A 23609-nucleotide genomic window follows, 5' to 3' on the forward strand; every position below is an offset into this window, starting at 1 on the left:
TGACCTATTTTACTAATTCTTTTTTTGAGGGGTGTCTTGAAACATTTACTTAAAATCTGCAATTTCGAATTTTCGAATTTCGAAAATTCGTCGCTGTGATTTTGAACCGGAAGTTGAGATCAATTTGAAAACTTTTTTAATAGTTGCACGATTTTCATGAAATTTAGAATGTAAGTAGATCTTATCAATGCGACTTCAAAAATACCATTAGAAATTTTCTAAATTATCTCCCCTTGATGAAATTAAGGATCAAAGTTTTCAAAAAAATCGACGAAATATAGGTCAGATTGCCTTGATTTTTTTTTCTTTACTAGCTACGACACTACTGATTCGTACACAAAAAATTGAGTTTGTAGCTCAAACCGGAAATGCCACCATCTTGAAATGTGAAAATTACATAAGGCTTTTTTGATATTTTACTTACAGACAAGGCAATTATATTTTCCGAATCCTTGAAGGAAAGCCGAAAAACGGTAGATAACACAATTCTGATTTCCGGCAAATGATGGACGCCATTTTGAATTGAAAATGACAATTAGTGAAAAATCCACATTTATGGGCTTGGAAACATATACAATTGGTCGTGACCTAGAGAATATGTCTCCAGGATAGCCTGGATCATGGTCGAACGTTTGGTATTTGAATATTTCAAAAATTCGAATTTCTCCTTTGATGTTTTCCGTGCCGACAAGGTTGTTTTCGAGTTTAGCTGGATTTGACTTCGCGCATGCGCTACGCTAGAACCAAAGGTACTATGAGTACTAAATTCCGGCGAGCAACTTTTCACGTTGGTACCTAGGTACCCTGAAAATTTCAAGGTGATACCTGCATTCGTTCAAGTCGTTTGTTCTTGTCACCTGCCTTTCGTCGTTTTTTTTCCAAGTCAATTTACGGCTTCCATGAGGGGAAAAAAGTGGAATTTCGCCGTGACACCGGCACCGATTGTCCGAAAACCATGAAATTTGGACACAATACGCCCATTACCACCCCGGACTCTGTGAATTACCCCCATTTCGATCTCATTAAAAAAAAAAGAGTTTTAGCAAAAAAACGATTTTCGGAATTTAATATTGGTTTTAACCATGTACCCAGACAAGATATACATATTATTATAATCCCTATGAAATATTTTAATTATTTACTGCTATAATATGAATTATCACTTATTCCCCGTTAAATAAATATCGGTCACCGGGTGCAGCTGTACAACTTCAAGGACCCTGGCTTCAAGTCAATTTACGGCTTCCATGAGGGGAAAAAAGTGGAATTTCGCCGTGACACCGGCACCGATTGTCCGAAAACCATGAAATTTGGACACAATACGCCCATTACCACCCCGGACTCTGTGCCTTACTCCCATTTTGATCCGATTAAAAAAAAAGAGTTTTAGCAAAAAACCGATTTTCGGAATTTAATATTGGTTTTAATTAATTTTGAAATTGCAAATGCAAAGAGATTTTATCGCCTCTTCCTTATGTGATAGGTATTGGTACTATACACATTATCCTTAAAAGACAATTTTTTAAAATGACCGTAACGATGTATCAACACTAGAAACCGAAATCGCCTATTTTGCCCTTTTTTGACTGCTGAGGCATCCTTTCGGTGGTCCAAATCTCTGGAATTTCTAGCGGTTGGCTGCTCCGCGATGATATTTATCACATATTAAATTGAGAAAATCCTCAGATATCAAGAACAATAAAAATTCGATAAAATACGGCAATTTTTTAAGCAAAAAACCTTTGATTGTTGGGGGTGGGTTTTGAATTTATTTTGAACGTTCTCGGAATCCAACACTCTTCTATTTTTAATATGTGATAGCTAGAATCCCATCGGAATCCAACACTCTTCTATTTTTAATATGTGATAGCTAGAATCCCAAGGTACATTCTGTGCAAATTTGAAGGCAATCGGAGCACAGGAACGTTGCCTGGGTAGAGCAAAACAACCCGGTCGCGAAAATTTACCTATACTTCAAAGTGATTATCATGTTGTGTTATGATCGCCATTTTAGATCAATCTGAGTCCCTGATCCACCGTCATCTACCAAACCACTCCGAAATATAGCCAAAATCCCAAAATCGACCGTAATTTCTTTTTGCTTCGCGCATGTGCCACGCTGGAACCAAAGGTACGTTGACTACCAAATTCCGGCGAGGAACTTTTCACGTTGGTACCTAGGTGCACTGAAAACTTCAAGGCGATACCTGCATTCGTTCAGATCGTTTGTTCTTGACACGGTTCCTGCCGTTCGTTTTTTTCCGCCATTTGCGGCTTCTGTAAGGGCGAAAAAAGTGGAATTTCGCCACGAAACCGGCACCGATTGTCCCAAAACCATGAAATTTGGACACAATATGCCAATTACCACTCTGTGACTTACTCCCATTTTGATCAGATTAAAAAAAGGAGTTTCAGCAAAAAATAAACAACCGATTTTCGGAATTTAAATTTGGTTTTAATTAATTTTGAAATTCCAAATGCAAAGGGATCTTATCGCCTCTTCCGTATGTGATTGCTATTAGTACTATACACATTATCCGTAAAAGACATTTTTTTTTAAAATGAGCGCAACACCAAAAACCGAAATCGACTATTTTGTCTTTATCATACATTAAATATTATATGCCATCGGTTAATTTTTATACGCCCACATTGAAATTGAATTTCAGCGATTTCCGATAATTACTGTCAGAGTTATGGCCCTTCATCACTTAAAAAAATTCTTGTGGATGCTCTAGAGGCCAAAGTTAATGTCCGATTGACTTTAAATTTATACACAGTGGTTAAGGTCATGAGACGAAGTAGGCGATTGATTTTCAGCGATATCTGATATTTACTGCCAGTGTTGTGGCCCCTGATCACTTCAAAATATCTTGTGGACGCTCTAGAGGCCAAAGTTAATATCCGATTGACTCTAAATTTATGGTCATGACACGAAGATGCCTACAGTATTGATTTTCAGCGATATCTGATATTTACTGCCATTTCCGATAATTACCGTGAGAGTTATTGCCCTTGATCACTTTAAAAAATCTTGTGGACGCTCTAGAAGCTAAATTCAATATCCGATTGACCTTAAATTTATACAGTGTTTAAGGTCATGAGATGAAGAAGCCAATTGATTTTCAGCGATTTCCGATTGAATCTTTTGAAAATCACACCTAACTCTAAAACTAAAGGCAAGAAACGGGCCGGTTTACATTGAAGCACAACTAATTCCTGTCCTGCGTACTCTATAAATATAATATACGGTTTTCTTAATATGCCTTGGATGGTAGCCACAAGTCGACAATTTTTGTTTTGTATTTTTCCCATTTTGTTCATAAGGTAAATGTAATTTTTCAAATACCTGATGACATTTATACTTATTGTTTCAATAGATTCTAATAACCCACTTTGTAGTTAATATGAAAGCTTTCATATCTGCTATGCAGATCTAGTTATTGTTATTTTTTTTTTGTGTTTTGTCCACAAATCGGATTTCTCAGAATCTAACCATAGGATCGTTCTGAAACTTTTACCTATCCCCCCAAAAATGGGTGGTGGCTGTTGATTAAATATATTTTCAAAACGTTTTACGAATCCGAAATCACCGAATTTTACGAAGGAATGCATTTGACCTACAATGCTGTAACTTTGTGACTATTTGACCTATTTTACTAATTCTTTTTTCTTTGAGTATCTTGAAACATTTACTTCAAATCTGCAATTTCGGATTTTGGCATTTCGAAAATTCGTCGCTGTCATTTCGAACCGGAAGTTATTACCAATTTGACAACTTCTTTAATAGTTGTGCGATTTTCGTGAAATTTAGAATATTAGTAGATCTTGCAAATGCGACTTCAATGATGTCCATGGAAATTTTCTAAATTATCTCCCCTTGGTGAAATTAAGGATCAAAGTTTTCAAAAAAATCGTCGAAATATAGGTCAGAATGACCTAAAAAAAAAATTTGATACTAGACAAGTAATTACTGATTCGTACACAAAATATGGAGTTTGTCGATCGAACCGGAAGTGCCACCATCTTTAAACGTGAAAAATCAAAAAGGCTTTTTTGCTATTTTACTTACAGACTCGGGCGTCATATTTTCGGAATCCTGGAAGGAATGCCTAAAAATCTATCGGATCAGAATTTTGATTTCGGTCACGTGATGGTCACCATTTTGAATTGAAAATGAAAAATAGAAGCAATTTGAAGGGCCGGGACTTTGGAACACAAGAACTCTCCTTCTAATTAAGCTAGAATGTGCAAACTTGGTGTAGGCGTTCACTAGGTCAATGTCATGATTGAGTTCAAAGATGAGCATTTTTTGCCTAGGGTAAGCAGAGATAAGCAAGCTGATTTGTTGATTCTTTAGGGCACGATGACATTGGTTATAATGAATGGAGGGCGATGAAACTCTTGTCAATCGAGAGGCTAATAGCTGGCCTGTTGTGTGAAATCATTGTATCATTTTTTGAAAATGTCCGGGGTACCGAAAAAAGGAGATCGAAATCCAAAGAGTCGTATTTTTACGATTTGGGGCATTTTTAGAGGTCGTGTAAAGTAAAATAAAGCATGCATATACATATATTATTGATATTAAATATATCATATAAAAAACTAAACAATGAATCAGCTGTCATTGACAGATATTATATTATAAGCATGGTCAGTGGAAGGTCAGCGTATTGTCTAACTTGAACTCACTGACTCCGTAACATTATTGTGGGTATGGTATAAGCTGAATTTGATGAGATGCACATATCTCGTATGACTATTTGGTACTTACAGTGTTAGACTTTGTCGTAACGTTACGGTCTCCATTCATCAAATCGTCGTTGGGGCTATAATACGATTTTGAATCAAGTTATTTATCACTGAGGGACTCAAAATTAGGTTTGATGTAGCTCTGCTCATTTACAGTGGCGAATTTAACGGGCTCATGGGTTCCAGCTCCCTCCTCTAGAAATTTCACAGCACCCGCATGGATTGTGGCTAATTTTGTGGCAGAATTTTATTTTTCTGGGGGAGGTATTTCTAAATGGCTCCGACACAAGTGCCTGAAATGCCATGAAATCACGTTTTCGGCCTCCAATTAAAATTTCTTAGCGGGAGAACCCCCTGACCAGACCCCCTTGCGGGGCTTCACGGTCGGTATCAGCCCCCCTCCCCACCACCATGGTTAATCCGGCGTTGATGTTCCCTCTTGTGCAGCTGCAAAAGAATGTACAAGTTCATTGCCTCATTGTCAAAGATCCAACTTTTCTACCCCAGTTCGGGTAATGAGGTCGAGCGTATATTGTATAGGGGATATTAAACAAGCAAACAGTATGGCTGATGTCTCCCGCCAAAACCCCAAAGTAAAAGATGACACATTAATTAATCGCACTTTCATATTTTTTTCAAAAGTATCGAGCAATCAAACTATACTGTAAATTTCATCACTCTCTGTCAGATAGAAATCAAGGTTATCTTGTCCCAAAGCATCGACCAATGAAATTGCCAAGCTGTAGCTCAAAATGTTCAGTCAAGACCTGATGAACATCTACACCAAGTTTAAACATTCTAGCTCAATTAAAAGCTGGGTTGTTATGTTCCAGTACTTCATTATAACCAAAGTTATCATACCCCAAAGCATCAACCAATTCAAAGTCCCGGCCAATCAAGTTGCTTTGCTTATCCTGACTAAGAGAATGCTCATTGTCGAACTTGGTCAAGGTAATATGGTCAAGGTACTAATGTAATGAAACTATACACAAAGTTTCATCAAATTGCTTATCTCTGCTTACCCATTTTAATAGTCCCCTGCCAATCGAAAAGCCCCCCGACCCACCCACTCCACTCCCGTGTAATACATTAGGTTATAATTGTGTTACAGACGTATCACAAGGAGCATTTGAATATTCTCTCTGAGGCATCTGATACCACTTGTTCCTATTATTTTTTTTTTTTTTTTGTGTGTCATTTCTACAAATCGGATTTCTCAGAATCTAACCATAGGATCAATCTGAAACTTTGACCTATCCCCCCAAAAATGGGTGGTGGCTGTTGATTGAATATATTTTCAAAACGTTTTACGAATCCGAAATCACCGAATTTTACGAAGGAATGCATTTGACCTACAGTGCTGTAACTCTGTGACTATTTGACCTATTTTACTAATTCTTTTTTCTTTGAGTATCTTGAAACATTTACTTCAAATCTGCAATTTCGGATTTTGGCATTTCGAAAATTCGTCGCTGTCATTTCGAACCGGAAGTTATTACCAATTTGACAACTTCTTTAATAGTTGTGCGATTTTCGTGAAATTTAGAATGTTAGTAGACCTTGCCAATGCGACTTCAATGATGTCCTTGGAAATTTTCTAAATTATCTCCCCTTGATGAAATTAAGGATCAAAGTTTTCAAAAAAATCGACGAAATATAGGTCAGATTGCCTTGATTTTTTTTTCTTTACTAGCTACGACAGTACTGATGAGTACACAAAATATGGAGTTTGTCGAGCAAACCGGAAGTGCCACCATCTTGAAATGTGAAAATTACATAAGGCTTTTTTGATATTTTACTTAAAGACATAAGAGTTACATTTTCTGAATGCTTGAAGGAAAGCCTAAAAATCTATCGGTTTAGAATTTTGATTTAGGTCAACTGATGGACGCCATTTTGAAATGAAAATGAAAATTAGTGAAAAATCCACATTTATGGGCTTGAAAACATACACAATTGGTCGTGGCTTAGAGAATCTGTCTCCTATTACCGAAATTAATACATTTGAGGATAGCCTGGATCATGGTCGAATGTTTGGTATTTGAATATTTCAAAAATTCGAATTTCTCCTATGATGTTTTCCGTGCCGACAAGGTTGTTTTCGAGTTTAGCTGGTTTTGATTTCGCGCATGCGCTACACAGGAACCAACGGTACCATGAGTACTAAATTCCGGCGAACAACTTTTCACGTTGGTACCTAGGCACCCTGAAAATTTCAAGGTGATACCTGCATTCGTTCAAGTCGTTTGTTCTTGTCACCTGCCTTTCGTCAATTTACGGCTTCCATGAGGGGAAAAAAGTGGAATTTCGCCGTGACACCGGCACCGATTGTCCGAAAACCATGAAATTTGGACACAATACGCCCATTACCAACCCGGACTCTGTGCTTTACCCCCATTTTGATCCCATTAAAAAAAAAGAGTTTTAGCAAAAAAACGATTTTCGGAATTTAATATTGGTTTTAACCCTGTAATACCCAGACATGATATATTATTATAATCCCTATGAAATATTTTAATTATTTACTGCTATAATATGAATTATCACTTATTCCCCGTTAAATAAATATCGGTCACCTGGTGCCGCTGTACAACTTAAAGGACACTGGCCTCAAGTCAATTTACGGAGAGAGAGAGAGAGAGAGAAATGGGGTTTAACGTCCACTCGACACAAACTAGGTCATTTCGGGACCAACATATGGTTTAATTTTATTTCAATAATTCGCTTGCGCGTAGGGGTCTTTAGCAGTGGGAGGAAACCGGAGGACCCGGAGAAAACCCACAAGGTTGGACAGGCGACCCTACTCCTTGCGTCAATTTACGGCTTCCATGAGGGGAAAAAAGTGGAATTTCGCCGTGACACCGGCACCGATTGTCCGAAAACCATGAAATTAGGACACAATACGCCCATTACCACCCCTGACTCTGTGCTTTACCCCCATTTTGATCACATTAAAAAGAAAAGAGTTTTAGCAAAAAAACGATTTTCGGAATTTAATATTGGTTTTAATTAATTTTGAAATTGGAAATGCAAAGAGATTTTATCGCCTCTTCCGTATGTGATAGGTATTGGTACTATACACATTATCCTTAAAAGACAATTTTTTAAACTGACCGTAACGATGCATCGACACTAGAAACCGAAATCGCCTATTTTGACTGCTGGGGTATCTTTCCGTACGTGACAAGGAGTAGGTCGCCCGTCCAACCTGTGTATTTTTTCAGGATCACCCGGTTTCCCCCCACTGCTAGACCCCTACGCGCAAGCGAATTATTGAAATAAAATTGAACCATACGTTAGTCCCGAAATGACCTAGTTTGTGTCGAGTGGTCGATCAACCCCATTTCGCTCTCTCAATTTTAGCACTCCTAACTCTAAAACTAAATGCAAGGAACGGGCCTATTTACAGAGGTCACAATTTTAACCTACATGCACACCTACATGATATACATATTATTATAATCCCTATGGGATATTTTAATTATTTACTGTTATAATATGAATTATCACTTATTCCCCGTTAAATAAATATCGGTCACCGGGTGCAGCTGTACAACTTCAAGGACCTTGGCCTCAAGTGCATGGGACCAACTCTACATTTTCTGAAATGTCAATAAAAGCCCTGGAATGATTTCATTTAAAAAAAATAATCAGAAAGTAAATCTAGTTTTATTTATATGCTATTTGTTGCCAGAAAATATATTTTGTTACGAGTCTAATTCAAATTTAAAAATAAACAATGGGTCTGAGGCATATTTTATTGATATATAGAAATTAACGCAGTGTTCTCATTATGTGATAAAAGAGTGCCAGAAATGTCTCGAAATTCAGCCATTTGTGTATTTAGTATATCAAGTATATGCGTGTATTACAAAGCTCTGATTTGTGTGATTTGTGTACACCCCGCTCCCCCCCCCTCCTCGTGTCACTATCATGTACATATCAATTCTGCTGCCAACCCACCCACGCGAACATGACTAAATTATGAAACATTGTCTAGTCGTTTGTATGTTACGACAAAACGAGGCCAGCGTGGCTCATTTGCTGCAGAACGGAAGGCCTTGCAAGGATTAGTGTCTAGTCGTTTGGATGGTACGAAAACCCGAGGTCAAAGTGGTTCTCCGTTGGCAGTGGTGAAGTATGGAAGGCCTAGCAAGGATCTGTGTCTAGTCGTTTCGATGGGACGAAAAACGCCCGTCCCCTCGTCCATGGTACAAGGATTAGTGCCTAGTCGCTTGGATGGTATGCAAAACAGAGGTCCCCGTTCTCTCCCTTTGTCTGTGGTTCTTGACCGAAGGCCCGACAACTAACTTTGCATGCAGTTTTTTAGGTAGGACGAAAAATCGAAATCCTGTGTGCATATTGGCGTGCACGAAAAATAACCCTTTGCATTTGGAATTTTATGCACCCACCCCACCCTCGAACAACGCTTAACATAACATTTTGTTTTCACTACCTACATTGTAAAATTTGTTTGATTTCAGATGATTTAGCCCCGGTTTTTCACAGTGAAAGATTTTGATGAAACTTGACATGCATGTTTATAACCCAAAGATATGGTTCCTTTCGATATTTGCGCATATCGAATCGGAACTTCATGAATTATGGTCCCTGATTGTAAGAAAAATCACTTTATATTTCGCGTGTTCTCTATCTATCTCTCGGAAATGGAATATGGAAATACACAAGCTAGCTAGTGTATTACAGGTTGGTGGTGGTGGGGATGAGGTCTTCTATTTGCAATGATTTTTTGACTACAAAATATACGCTCTAACTCATTACTCAAACTACAGCAAAAAAAAAGCGGAACGGAAACCCGATTTTATATATTCTTACAATAGCAACGCACTTCGGGATTAACTTAGAAATGGTTCCACTACTGATGTCTTCCGCCTTACTCCTGCCACAGTAGTGGCTTGTCCTACGGAGTTCCTTTCCGCAAGTTTTTTTTAGTCAAATGACTACAAAAAGGTTACTGGCCTATGTATAGCTCCCTTAATTTACACATAAACTGACCTAAAACTGCACTGCACATATAATAAACCAATTCCCATTGAAATAAAGGTGAAGCCGTACCGCATAATTATATGATTTGATGAAACCCAACTGCTACCTGAAGTTTCTCGCCTATCGAAGTTATAATATCCGCCGGTGTCATGGCGGCTCGCACATTATAAGAATCATTGCTTTGAAAATGTAGAACGCATTAACACAAAGAAAAACTGATGGGTAACTAGTTTAGTGGTCCAGTCTTCACTATAATTTGTGATAGAATTACTTATTTAAAAAAAACTGAATGATGTAAAAATAAAAATGGTTGGAGTGCCCAAGTTTAGATTTGTCGTTGATTTCATAAAGATGTTAGGATATAGAACGTTAAATACTGTGTGATTCAACATGGCGGCCGAGGGGTTTAATATGATATAAGTACGAAATACATGTACATGTAGTACCAAATGGTTTATATGTATGAGAGTCAAGGTTTGGACTAAATGTCTTGGGGAAGTACGGGGCGACTAGCATGTGCCTCTCTTTAGTGGACCGATGTGAGATTGCCCATTGTATTAACTGGACGGGTAGGCCTATTCACCTTCAGTTATGTGTCAATGTCAAATAAGCGGCTTCGTATCAACACGGTCGGCTCTGGGCCGGTTTAATTCTACGTATCTCTCGTAGCTGAGAGAAAAAAGATTTTTTAGCCCAGAGAATATCTTCCGTCAGAGTGGTTGTTGATTCATAGATTCTAATAACCCCTTTTGAAGTTTATATGAAAGCTTTGATATCTGCTATGCAGATCTAGTTATTATTATTTTTTTCCGCGGGAGCCTATTTCTCCATGATCGAAAACAGATATCGATCTGGAACCAAATTTTCTATTGGGAAACCATGTGGTGGCTACTTGAAAAAACAATTTTGAAACTTCTGCGCAGACCGGAAGTGGCCGAATTTCGTGCGGTGCATAAAAATTAAAAAACGGCCGTAGCTTCGTCAATTCTGTACCTATTTTCATACAAATGACATTTTCAGAAACCATGAGTCTTTTCTCTGACGATAGCAGTTGAAAATTTCGAAATTTCGAAACTTAGTCGCTGACTTCTAGCGTTCGAAAAATGAAAAATTTTGTTTAAGAGACAATTTTTGTTATTTTTCAAAATTTTCAAATTTGACCTACATTTTTGGATACCTGAAGACCATCCGATACCAGAAATATAAGTTTCATTCCGAGTTATCGCCCTTTATTTTTCGATTTTTTTCGAATTTTCTGCCCATTTCCCAACCCTTATATTTTTGGGAAAGGATAAATTGATAGTTCTGAAAGTCCTGGAACATAAAGCTATATAGTCAGACCGCTGCATAAAGCAATTTCAAAAACGATCCGGAAGCCGGAAGTAGTCGAAATAATGATAGATATTTCGAAAAAAATGCAAGAAATGGGTGTTTTGGGGAAAAACTTGATTTCTCAGTCCGGTATCAATGGATTAAACGAATTAAGCTTTCGTTGAGTGGCCCGAGGAATGGACTGTCGAATGATGCCCAATTTATACGGATACTGTGACCAAGCAGCAAAATATGACAAGCAGAAAATCAAGTATTTTCTGATTTGGAGCGTTTTTGGACGCCATTATCTCAAAAACTTAACCTACAATTTTTTTTTTAACTTTCTCTATCGGGAGTCCTTTCGGTAGTCTTGTGCATGAAAACATCCAATAAGTCTTTGAAGTGTCTGGAATAGGATAAAAAAGGGACTGAAAATCAAAGAAAGTCGAAAAATCGTGAAATTTTGGAAAATGCTATATTATTTTATTATTTAATCAGATTTTTACGAAAAGGTTACACATTCAGATAGCTGACCTAATTACGATTCTAACGATGTATAATATATATTGAATTATTGAAATTTAATTTTCGATATTTTGAATTTTTGGCACTTTTGAACATGGGATTTCTCAGGGCCATTTTATCTGATCAGATAATGTAATACACCATTACAGAGCCTTGAGGCTATCTAATTGCCCAAATTGGTTATTAAAACTATCCCGACAATAATCTCCATACCGGACGTATTCAAAAAATGAAGAAAAACGTTTAAAAAAATTAGCGCTCGTGCGAAAAACTTGATTTCTCCATCAGATCTTAGCGGACCAAAAGAACTAAAATGTCGCTGGATAGCCCCATTAATGGACTATCATATGACATCTGAATGATACAATTTAGATGGCTAGAAAATAAATTATGGTAAGCCGAAAATCTAGTATTTTCCGTTTTGGAGCATTTTAAGAGGCCTTTTTCTCAAACACATCAACTACGTTTTTTCTTAAACTTTTTTTACTCAGAGTCCTATGGGTGGACTATGGCGTGAGTCAAAAAATAAAAGCATTGAAATAACATAAGTTGTCCAAAAAGAGCCTCAATCTTGGAAAAAAGTTGAAAAATCCTCAAATTACTGAAAATGCTCTTCTATTATTCTTTGTTTTGAAAACAGCTCAATGGGTGTTTCTGAAACTTCTGGTACAGAGAGTTAACTATCCAAACAGAATGTTAAAACTATCCCGACAATGAATCAAAAACCAGAAGTAGACGAAAAAATATCCAATATTTTGAAAAAAAACCCCTTAAAAAGTAAAAAATGATGCTCTTGCGAGAAAAGTGATTACAACGCCAGATTCCACCGAATCAAAACAACTAAAGTGTCATTGGATAGTACGAACAATGGACGATCTTATGACATCTAAATGGTAAAAATTTGCGAGTTAGGCAATAAATAATGGAACGCTGAAAATCTATTATTTTCCTTTTTTGTGCCTATTCAGACGCTTTTATTTCGAAAACTTCTCTTATTTCCTTTCTTAACCTATGTTACTTAGAGTCCTAACGCTGGTCTGGGGTGTGAATCCAAATTTAAAAGCCTCAATATAGTATACATGGTCCAAAAGGGCCACAATCTTTGAAAAAAGTCGAAAAATCGTTATATCTGTAAATCTGCTTCTAGTGGTATAAGGGACGTAAAACTGTCCAATGGATCTTTCTGAAACTTCTGGTACAGGAAGTTAAGTTCCCATACCACTTGTTAAATATATCCCGATAATGATCCTTAAACAGGAAGTAGTCAAAAAAATATTCGATATTTAAAAAAAAAAGACAGTAAAAAAATCGGTGCTCTTGGAACAATCGAGATTTCACCGTCGGGTGTGACCGGATCAAAACATCTAAAGTATCGTTTGGTAGCTCGATAAATGGGCTATTGTATGACACACTTCCTGTCTGATTCCTGAAAGCCGGTTCAGTGCTGCTTGCAGGTCTAGTTATTATTATTATTCCAATTCATTTTTGATTAGATCTCAGCAACTGCTTGTCGGATCATTACAATTTTTTCGGTTTTACTGGAAAAGTGGGTGTGACTTAGAGGATAAAGCTATTTTGAACGTTCTGCGACAATGCGAAATGTCCGAAATCACCGAAGCTATCGTTTTTAGAAATATTGCAGGAATTTTAACAATAATCATTGGATTTTAACTTTCGATACATTTTGGCATAGCCGGAAACAGGGCACATAGCTACGCTACTTTTGATTTTCGACAAATCTTCGCAGATATTAGGCGCCAAATTTCGAAAATTTAAATTTTTACAAAAAAACTTTTTTATTTATGAATATTTTTTAGTCGTGTTTTACACATAATTAACGAGTCATCTGACTTGAGTAAAAATGTGAATTTTTTTTTCTCAGTAATTTTCCTTGGCGGCCATTGGCTAATTCAGTTTTTCAGTCCTAGATTAATCATTTATAGTTCGATTTGTATAAAACAAAGTTTATATGCTCCGTTGTCTCAATCGCCATTTTTTTTGTTACCGATAGAGTTATCTGTCGGCACTGGAAGTGGCGTAATTTTACCAAAAACTACAATTTTGACAGTTAGGTACCACTTTTCGAAAGCAAATATTATTTTTTTCAAATCTGGTATAACTGAAAGGGCGCGTCCTTTAAAGGTGCACAAAATGTTGTGCCCAGTTTTTTTAATTTCGATTCCGTTTTCGGGCTATTTCGATTAAAAGGTGAAAAAAGGTGTAAAATTAATCTATTTACAACCCATCTAGCGTTTTCATATTTTAAAATATTACTTCGTAACTTTCATAAACTCGTAGCAATAATCTATACGGAGAGAATGTATGTGAAAATTAATTTGTAATATGCGCAGTTGCCGAGAAATGGTCAATTTTGCATGAGTCACTCTTTACGCTATTGTGCCTGTAAAAGAGTCAATTAATTTTGGATTTTCATAAAAGTGAAACTATTTGATGCATAATGTCAATTGTGACTATTTCAACACAATTTAACATTTTCAATGTCATCGGAAATGACGAAATTTGGACAAAAACTGTATTTATAGCCTTTGAAACAAATAATTTATTCAAATGAGTCGTATTTGTTGTTTGTTTAAGATTTTAATATTTGATTCTACTCAACTAAAAGAATGAACCCATACGATCATATAGATATCACAAAATGGTTTCTACCTTGTTCAGTTGTAGAGAAATAGGCAATTTTCAACAGGTCACTTTTCAAGGTTTTTTGTCCATAAAAAAGTCAATTATTATTCGATTTTCATGAAATTTTCACTGTGTGATACCTAATGCCATTTACGATTTCAACAACTAATTTAAGATTTTCATTATCACTGAAAGTAACGTCATTTTGGCAAAAACTGTATTTTTAGCCTTCAAAACAGATATTTTATTCAAATGAGTCTGATTTGTAATGTTTTTAAAATTATGATATTTGATTCCAATCAGCAAATAGATTGAACCCATACGATCATACAGATACCAGAAAATGGTTTCTAACTTGTACGGTTGCAGAGAAATAGACAATTTTCTACAAGTCACTTTTCAAGGTTTTTGGTCTATAAAAGTGGCAATTATTATTCGATTTACATAAAATTTTCACCATGTGATGCCCTATGCCATTTCTGATTTCATAAAACTAATTGAACATTTTCATTATCACCGGAAGTACTGTACACTTACATGTAACAAATGTATAAAATGAATTGAAATTACTGGATTTGGTTGATTCGGCGTCCATTTTATTTGATGTATGCAATGCTTATGTGGAAACCTGTTTAATGGTTTCATTGGTACCGGAAGTGACATGTTTAGGGTAACGTTGCACCGGTGAAACCCGTCATTACTGCATTGCAGTTCTAGTTTATATATTTGTCTATTGTGTGGGTTTAATTTGTTTACATATTATCGTGCGTACCACTGAACTGAAATGCACGTTATTTACCAATACCTGGACCAACCTCCATTGATATCAGACTAACGAATCTGTTTCGAAAGCAAGTTTATAAATATCAAATCGCGCAATTAATGAAAACCTATTTGTTTCGTCATGTCTATATTTACTACACGTGGGCATTGGTTGTAAATAGGACTATCCAAGAAAAAAGTAATTTCCTCATATATAACAAATGATAATTCACATATCAAATAACACTAATGCAAACAGGGACATGCGCCCGCGTCCACCCGTGGTGATATTGCCCATTGTCACAAAGTTTTCTTTGCATGCAAAATACAGACCTTTCACTTGTTCTATTTATAAAAGCATGCAATCACCTTTAGAAATCTGTTAAGTTTCCAGTCTAAAATGACTTTAAAATTTCTTTTGTTATTTCGGTCGCTTTATTTGAAAAGATTTTCATAATATGCGTAGTAATTTGTGATTTTCTTTTTATTGTTAATTCTGTTTAATTGTAAACATTTCGAAATCTGAAAATTTGACGAAAAACAGATCTTTAATCATGGACACATGTTAAAGCATGATTTATTTGTTAAAGGTCTGTTAATACCGTATATGAACATCTGACATGTAAAATTGTGTTAAAGAATTAGACTACTGTCTTTATAGGGACAGATTTCTGCAACAACAATTTATTGCTGTAGTGATCAATTTCAACATTTTCACTATACATGTATTTTAAGGTCATAGTTTTAAACTTAAATAGCTTCATTTGCAATATTTCCAGTCATATATTATGCTAAATTGAGTCCCACGTCATAAAAGTCTTCAACTTTTAGAACCGTGCATAAAACACATTATGTCCAGAATTTGATTAATAAATTGATAAAGAAAACTATTTCAGAACAACAACAATTTCTAATACACCTTTGATGAAATTAAAATATCTCTAGCTGTGGCGTTTGTTCGTCTTACAAATCGAGAAAAAACATGCCCCAGGTTCATTATACACATTCACTAAGAGATAGGTTGCCAGGCAACGAAACATACGCCCACAGCAGCTAAATCGACAAAGGTTGTCGCATATTTATTCCTTTGTAGGTAATTGGGGCCTTTCCCAGACAGTTCCGTACAGATCAGATTATAATTTTTGTCGTTTGAGGGTTCACAAGGTTCTACAAACTGAAACAATGTTCTCAACCAGTGTTCTTAATCAACTGTTTTTTGTCGGTTTTAGCCGATTGATGTTTAATCTAGCCGATTGGTAAAACAATGAACTGGCCACTGTGGTATCATAAATCAATCTACTTTCAGCTAAATTACATCGGGTTAATTATTACTTGTTAATAAAGAAGTCAATCAACTTGCTTGTCGGCTACAACAACAGTCACACCATAGCGAGAACCGGCCATATGTTTCATAATCTGAGTAGCCTAATTAGCACATTTAACGGTAATTTGGATAAAACAAGCTGCTTTTGTAAAAATAGCACACGTGGTGAAAGAAGACGATCTCAGTATGGTTTGCCAATAGAGCATCTTCCATGCTCCGTATGAATTCCAGGTCATTTCGGGATTAACATATGGTTTAATTTTATTTCAATAATTCTCTTGCGCATAGGGGTCTTTAGCAGTGGGAGGAAACCGGAGGACCCGGAGAAAACCCACGAAGTTGGACAGGCGACCCTACTCCTTGTCATGTACAACTGGGGATTCGAAAAAACCATGCCAGTTGACTCAATGGCAGGCCTAATGATACAGTGCGCACGTGCTAACCATTCAGCCATCCAAACCCCCCCCCCGTTTCCCGATATAATCTCCAATGTCGAATTCCAATGACACGTGACATATCGGTTAGAATTAAGTCAATAAACCAGTTTTAAATAGCATTTATGATTGTTTTTATCATATATACTCTTCAAAAAAAGTAAGGGATAATGAAATGCAAATACCTATGCAGGTATAGACTTGTCTGATACGATTAAAAACGCATAGACAATGAATGTTAGGGGGGTGGGGTTTAGGCCCAACGGGAATCAACATAGGCCCTGGCCCGAAATTAATTAAGCCCATGCCATTTTAAATAGGCCCTATTTAAGAACTAAATAGGCCCTCCAGCAACTATCGCCTCAGGCCTTGGTGGAGCTTAATCCGCCACTGGTCATGGACACTTGACATGCTTTGAGAGTATGTTCACAGATGAAGAACTTATCGCCCCAACATTACCAATGAGCTGCACATGCGACACGCAATAGCGCCATACACGTGGGAGGGGTTCATTGTCAAATTTGACACTTCAAGGAAGGGTTGATGAAAACTGCCGTGTGCTGGTTTATCTTTCCATGTTAGCATTCCTATCGGTTCTTGCATTAGATTTACTGTTTAGTGTATCTTTGCTTTAGTGTGTTACATTTAATTTGATCGGGAGACGTGTTCGTCGACGCCAACCGACAACACTGCAAGAATTGGCCGTGGCACTGCAAGAGGAGTGGGTCAGATTGCCCCAAATTGTGATTGGACGTTGATTAGGAGCATGACACAACGAATTGCTGAATGTCTGAGGATTGGTGGAGCAATTGACAAAAATCAAAAAAGTCCATTTTCACTTTTGACGGTGTATCTCTTTGCGAGTGAAATGGGGCCGTCAGATAAGCCGCCCATATGAACTGTTTATGTTCATGTGTAGGCAATTGGCCTGTTATTAACATACACTGGTTACCTCTAATAGTAATAAAAACAGCAGTGCATTTCCGCAGTTTTGTATTGTTTGTGAATAACCCCTACTTTTTTTTTAAGAGTATATATACACATTCTGACAAAGGCTCAATTTTAAAAACATTTTCGTTTTTATTAAACGGAATTTTATTTTAAAGCAATTTCAATTATGATTGTCATGTGACAATTGTGCCGCTTGTCTGTCATCGACGAATGAATAAAAACTTGCAAGTTATGTGACTAGTTGTGTGATAGACAAAAAACTACAGATTGTGTTATGAAGAAATGCCATGGTTCTGTATGAGTTTATTTTGGCTGCAGCATTTTATGATACTGACAATAGTAGAAAGATAGGTTGCCAGGCAACGAAACATATGCCCACAGCGGCTAAATCGTCCGAGCAGTCGACAAGGGTTGTCGCATATTTATTCCTTTGTAGGTAATTGGGGGCCTTTACAAGACAGTTCCATACAGATCAGATTATAATTTTTGCCGTTTGAGGGTTCACAAGGTTCTACAAATTGAAACAAGGGTCTGAACTCTGGAAGTAATCTACAGAAATTGTTGAAATTTGAGAGGCTTTTTCGTTTCACAAATTTAAATGATGCATATAAATTTCATACATATCGGATGATAACTTTCATTAATCGAGCATTAACCCCTTAACTGCGTAGGACGTTATATAACGTCCTGGACAACTGCCACTCACCGTGAGTAGGACGTAATATAATGCCCTGGAGGTATTTTCCCCAACCTATTCTTCGAACACAATCTTACCATGCCGAAGACGTTATATTACGCCTGGTCGAGGAAATCTAATTGAAGGGAGACAACTCTATTCACTGTTAGTTTTATTATGGTTTAAGACCACTCAAATTTGTATTCAGGAAAAAATAGGCCCAAAAATGAGGTTTTTCGTCAAATTAATTACGCAATAGGGGGTAGTTAATGTCAAATTAATTACACAGTTAAGGGGTTAACAATTTTGAACAAAGTGAAACAAGGGCAATAACTCTAGAAGTATTAAACGGAAATTGCTAAAATTCAATAGGATTCTTCTCTTTACTAATTTAAATGACGCATGTAAATTTCATACAGATCGACAGATAACTTTTGATGTTAGAGCATTCACAAAGTTTAATTTAGTGAAACAAGGGCCATAACTCTAGACGTAATAAACAGAAATTTCTGAAATTCAATAAGCTTCTTCGTTTCACTAATTTAAATAATGCATATAAATTTCAAAAAGATAGGATGATAACTTTTGGGGTTAGAGCGTTCACAAGGTTAAACAAAGTGTAACAAGGGCCATAACTCTAGACGTAATAAACAGAAATTTCTGAAGTTCAATAAGCTTCTTCGTTTCACTAATTTAAATAATGCATATAAATTTCAGAAAGATAGGATGATAACTTTTGGGGTTAGAGCGTTCACAAGGTTAAAAAAAGTGAAACAAGGGCCATAACTCTAGAAGTAATGAACAGAAATTGCTGAAATTCAATAGGCTTCCTCGTTTCCCTAATTTAAATATTGCATATAAATTTCACAAAGATCGGATGTTAACTTTTGGCGTTCACAAGGTTCAATAAAGTGAAACAAGGGCCATAACTCGACGTAATAAACGGAAATTGCTGAAATTCAATAGGCTTCTTCGTTTCACTAATTTAAACCACATTTATCAATTTTAAAACAATCGGATAATAATGTTTGGAGTTAGAGCGTTCACAAGAAATTGTGGACGAGCAGGGGCGACCGCAATATAAGTCCACATTTCCATGTGGCCGTATAAAAATTGTTGAGCTGTGGTGATGATCAATTTTATTACCCCTAATAAAGTCTGGCAATTAGCAGTGGTTATATAACATCTAGGTCAACGGTGTTCCAAGTTGGTGTTCAGCAAAGCGTACTTCCTGCTCTAGCTGATGGCAGTTTGTGTGGTAATATGTGACTTGCAAATACGTTTAATAATTTAACAAATTCAAGAAGAACAACCAAAGGCATCAAATTTTCACATATTTCCAATACAACATTTTTTTTGCTTTGAAATATACTGCAGAAAAATAACTTTGTCCTATGACTTCAGTACGACATGATAATATCGGCATAGTAGCACAGGGAAAAGCCTTGCATCTCTCCATTTCATTTCAGCCATCACGTTTTTCAAGCTCACTCTTAAATTCCACTTGTTGACTATGTTTCTTTTGAATCACCCTAATATTCCACAAAATTTCATTATTGGAGCAGAGTTAATACGTATTGAAGCGAATGCTTCAAGCCTTCAGCCCATACCAACTGCCAATTAAAGAAAAAATAAATAAAGCAAATAATTTATATGTTACAATTTAATTAAAACATTTAATTATGAAGGCATATGCATATCAATAACGTAATAATAAATAATGGTATTGCTTGTATTTTTGTCTTGTCTATTTTACTTGTTTGTTTGAACATTTGTTTGGACATAGGGGATATTCAGAAACAATACAAAACTGCGGAAATGCACTGCTGTTTTTATTAGAGGTAACCAGTGTATGTTAATAACAGGCCAATTGCCTACACATCCTACACATGAACATAAACAGTTCATATTTCACTCGCAAAGAGATACACCGTCAAAAGTAAAATGGACGTTTTTGATTTTTTTCTTAATAATGAGTAATTGCTCCACCAATCCTCAGACATTCAGCAATTCGTCGTGGTATGCTCCTAATCAACCGTCCAATTGCAATTTGGGGCAATCTGACCCACTCTTCTTGCAGTGCCACGAACATGTCTCCCGATCAAATTAAACGTAACACACTAAAGCAAAGATACGCTAAACAGTAAATCTTATGCAAGAACCGATAGGAAAGCAAACATGGATAGATAAACCAGCACGCGTCAGTTTTCATCAACCCTTCCTTGAAGTGTCAAATTTGACAATGAACCCCTCCCACGCGTATGGTGCTATTGCATGTCGCATGTGCAGCTCAGTGGTTCTGTTGGGGCGATAAGTTCTTCATCTGTGAACATACTTTCAAAGCATGTCAAGTGTCCATGACTATTTATCATATCACAACCTGCATAGGTATTTGCATTTCAATATCCCCTACTTTTTTGAAGAATATATAATGGCTTGGGCTGTTTTTTTCATTTGAGATACCAACCGAAATTTCCTATGAGAAACAAAATAAATTGTATGCATGTTAATAAAATATCAAGCTTTATTTAAATGAGATGATAAAAAAGTGAAACATACATTTATTTCATTGCAATAAGACCAACACTGAATAGACCACAGTATGTCATCCTGGAATAAAACTGTAACAGGTAAAAATAGTCACACTCCATCCAACTATTTCAGCTAATCCATTTAGAGCACTATCTAACAGTATCACCTTTCTGTTTGAGAACAGTGTTGCCTTTCAGTCTGAGATCAAAGAGAAATTTTGTGTGAAAAGCGTGCTCTCCGGATAGTATAAATTATATAATAAGGATGAGACTGAATCCACTGTACCCGTGGTTTATTAGCTATTTCATGCAATCGTAAACAATGGGAATATTAAGTTATGTGTTTCAATTTAGCTGTTCTTATAAAATCCATATTTCCATAGGTCAGTATTGTGCATGCAAAGACAAGATTATTACACAAAGTGTGATGGAATCAGAGAATACCAGAAGATGTTTGACGATCAGCTCCATGTGTTGGAAGCAGACGCAAGTCTGTATTATTAGACATGATTAGTGTTATTTGGTATGTGATTTATCTATTGTTATATAGTGATATAATTTTGTTTTCTTGAATAGCCCTATTTACCGCCCAGGTAAGAAATACATTTATAAAATATAACGGCGACGAAACTTACAGGTTATCATTAATTGTGAGATTTTTTGTTTATAATTGTGCTTTCAAAAGAGATTAGAGCATCTGATATATCGGATAATCAAATGGAGGTTTGGTGGGATATCGGTAAATAACGATATTGCGTGCGATTGATTTTAAGACATGCATTTATAGTTATAGTTCAGTGTGGTACCACGATAATGTTAACAAATGAAACCCACAAAAAGACAAGAAATATAAATAACTGCAGCCAGACAATGGTACGCAGTATAAAACATGTAGTATTCATTAATAAATGAAATATGCAAGATTAAAGAAGGCACATATGTAACTACAGCACATATAAATCCATGTATAAAGACGTACCCTTAACAAAGACCGATCTGCGTAAAACACACGGTCGAATAAGAAATCACATGGTAAATTTAGATTTGACATCTACGCATCAGATTAAGCCTGCTAGTCCTTGATAAGACACTTTTGGTGCAGTTATAACACGCTATCGAGAAAACTCACCAAACAAAGAATACACACCCTGTCAGTCGTTTTTAACCTGTTCGTTAATTAACACACCAACTACCCAGAACAGAAAATTACACCGTCGCAGAGATTTTCACCCCTAGCGATAATGAATTCACCTTTCAGTCAATTTCTCACCCCTGTTAATTAACACACCGTATCTACAGATTTTAGCCTCTTCGTATTAGATTTGTTTTGATAATTAGAATTTTACCGATATTCATACAAATTTACCAAAATCGGTAGATATCTATACCCTAAATGTACAAATAACCCTATTACTACTTCTCAGTGAGTGTTTTTGTCTTTTCCACAAGTTTCTCTTCTGGGTTTCTAGACGGTTATAATGTACTGGTACTTAATAATAGAAACAGTATCATGTAAATTTACCTTCAGAACTTTTTGAACTCTGTCTAATTGATGACGTAATCGTGTATTATGGTCGTCTGCAACTTCTTTCTTAGCTTTCATGAGATTATTTTCATGTTGTAAAGTTAAATCTACAGATATAATACTCTCTGTATCAGATGATTGTTTTTGCTGGTCTTCAACTTTTAACTCAGCTAGTTGTATATATAGTTTCCTTAAATAAATAATAGCATATTACATTATATATCTACTTTCTAGCTTCTCATACAATGTCATTTACGTACAAGGCCATACAAAAAAAAACTACCAGTGGTATTCAGATTCTCAGACAATCCTTCCCAAAACACTGATATAGAAAAAAGTTCTTGTATTTTGTCACTTTGTCAAGTGGTATTATTAAATTATATCTCTAAAAATTATTATCCAGTGTCTGAGTGGTTGTAAATAACATTTGTAAAATGACCATATAAAAGTGGTACGTACTTCAAACCAGTCTATTTCATAAACACATTACATCAATTTCAAATTATTCAATATATTACCGTTTATGGCAACTCCATAGACTCATCATTATGGATTCTCAAGTTATCATATAAAATAAGTAAATTCAAAGTTAATTTAGAATGAATCATGGCCACAGCAGCTATGTCAACCCAGCAGTTCATAAAGATTATCGCATTGTGAATCTTTGTTTAAGGATGAATAAATACTGTTATAAACTCCTCAGTGTTCATTCCACATGGTCATGTAGCTTTGTTTACATCATGTGACTTCTCACCCAATTTTCACACCGACCGGTACTTTTAGAATTATCCCTGCTTTTGTTCAATTTCTATTTTTCTCGACGAATAGTTTTTATCGATACTTTGATTTTTCAAAGGAATCATTGATTTTGTGATTGAAATAAATTTTAACAAGCCAACAGTGAGGCTGAAGTCCCCCGCCGAAATCCCAAAATAAATAGATGACACATACTAATTAATCGCACATTTATTTTTTTCAAAAGTATCAAGCAATCAAACTGAATTATCAATTATACACTAAGTTTCATCACTCTCGATCAGATAGAATCAAAGTTATCTTGTCCCAAAGCATCAACCAATGAAATTGCTTAGGTCAGCTTAGCTTTAGCTCACAATGTTAATCATTGACTAAGTCAGTCAAGAAATTCACCTAATGAACATCTACATAA

General features: G+C 36.0%; 1 protein-coding gene across 7 annotated transcripts in view; it reads right to left on the minus strand.

Annotated features, from left to right (window-relative positions):
• Window positions 1-23609, minus strand: part of LOC126817146 (dystrophin) — a 293105-nt gene that overhangs the window by 17685 nt on the left and 251811 nt on the right. For 5 of the 7 annotated variants that reach the window (XR_007678819.2, XM_050543983.2, XM_050543981.2 and 2 more), the window contains one exon: window positions 22439-22631. Coding sequence is in view for 5 of the 7 variants with exons in the window: in XM_050543983.2 (XP_050399940.2) it covers window positions 22439-22631 (193 nt within the window). In the remaining 2 variants the exon portion in view is untranslated. Of the gene's footprint in view, window positions 1-19814; window positions 19999-20943; window positions 21116-22438; window positions 22632-23609 lie in introns of those variants that run through there. The other 2 variants (XR_008787851.1, XM_056100370.1) reach the window with 2 other exon arrangements.

This window comes from Patella vulgata, chromosome 4 (assembly GCF_932274485.2).
Source record: "Patella vulgata chromosome 4, xgPatVulg1.2, whole genome shotgun sequence".
In the NCBI taxonomy this organism is placed as follows: domain Eukaryota; kingdom Metazoa; phylum Mollusca; class Gastropoda; family Patellidae; genus Patella; species Patella vulgata.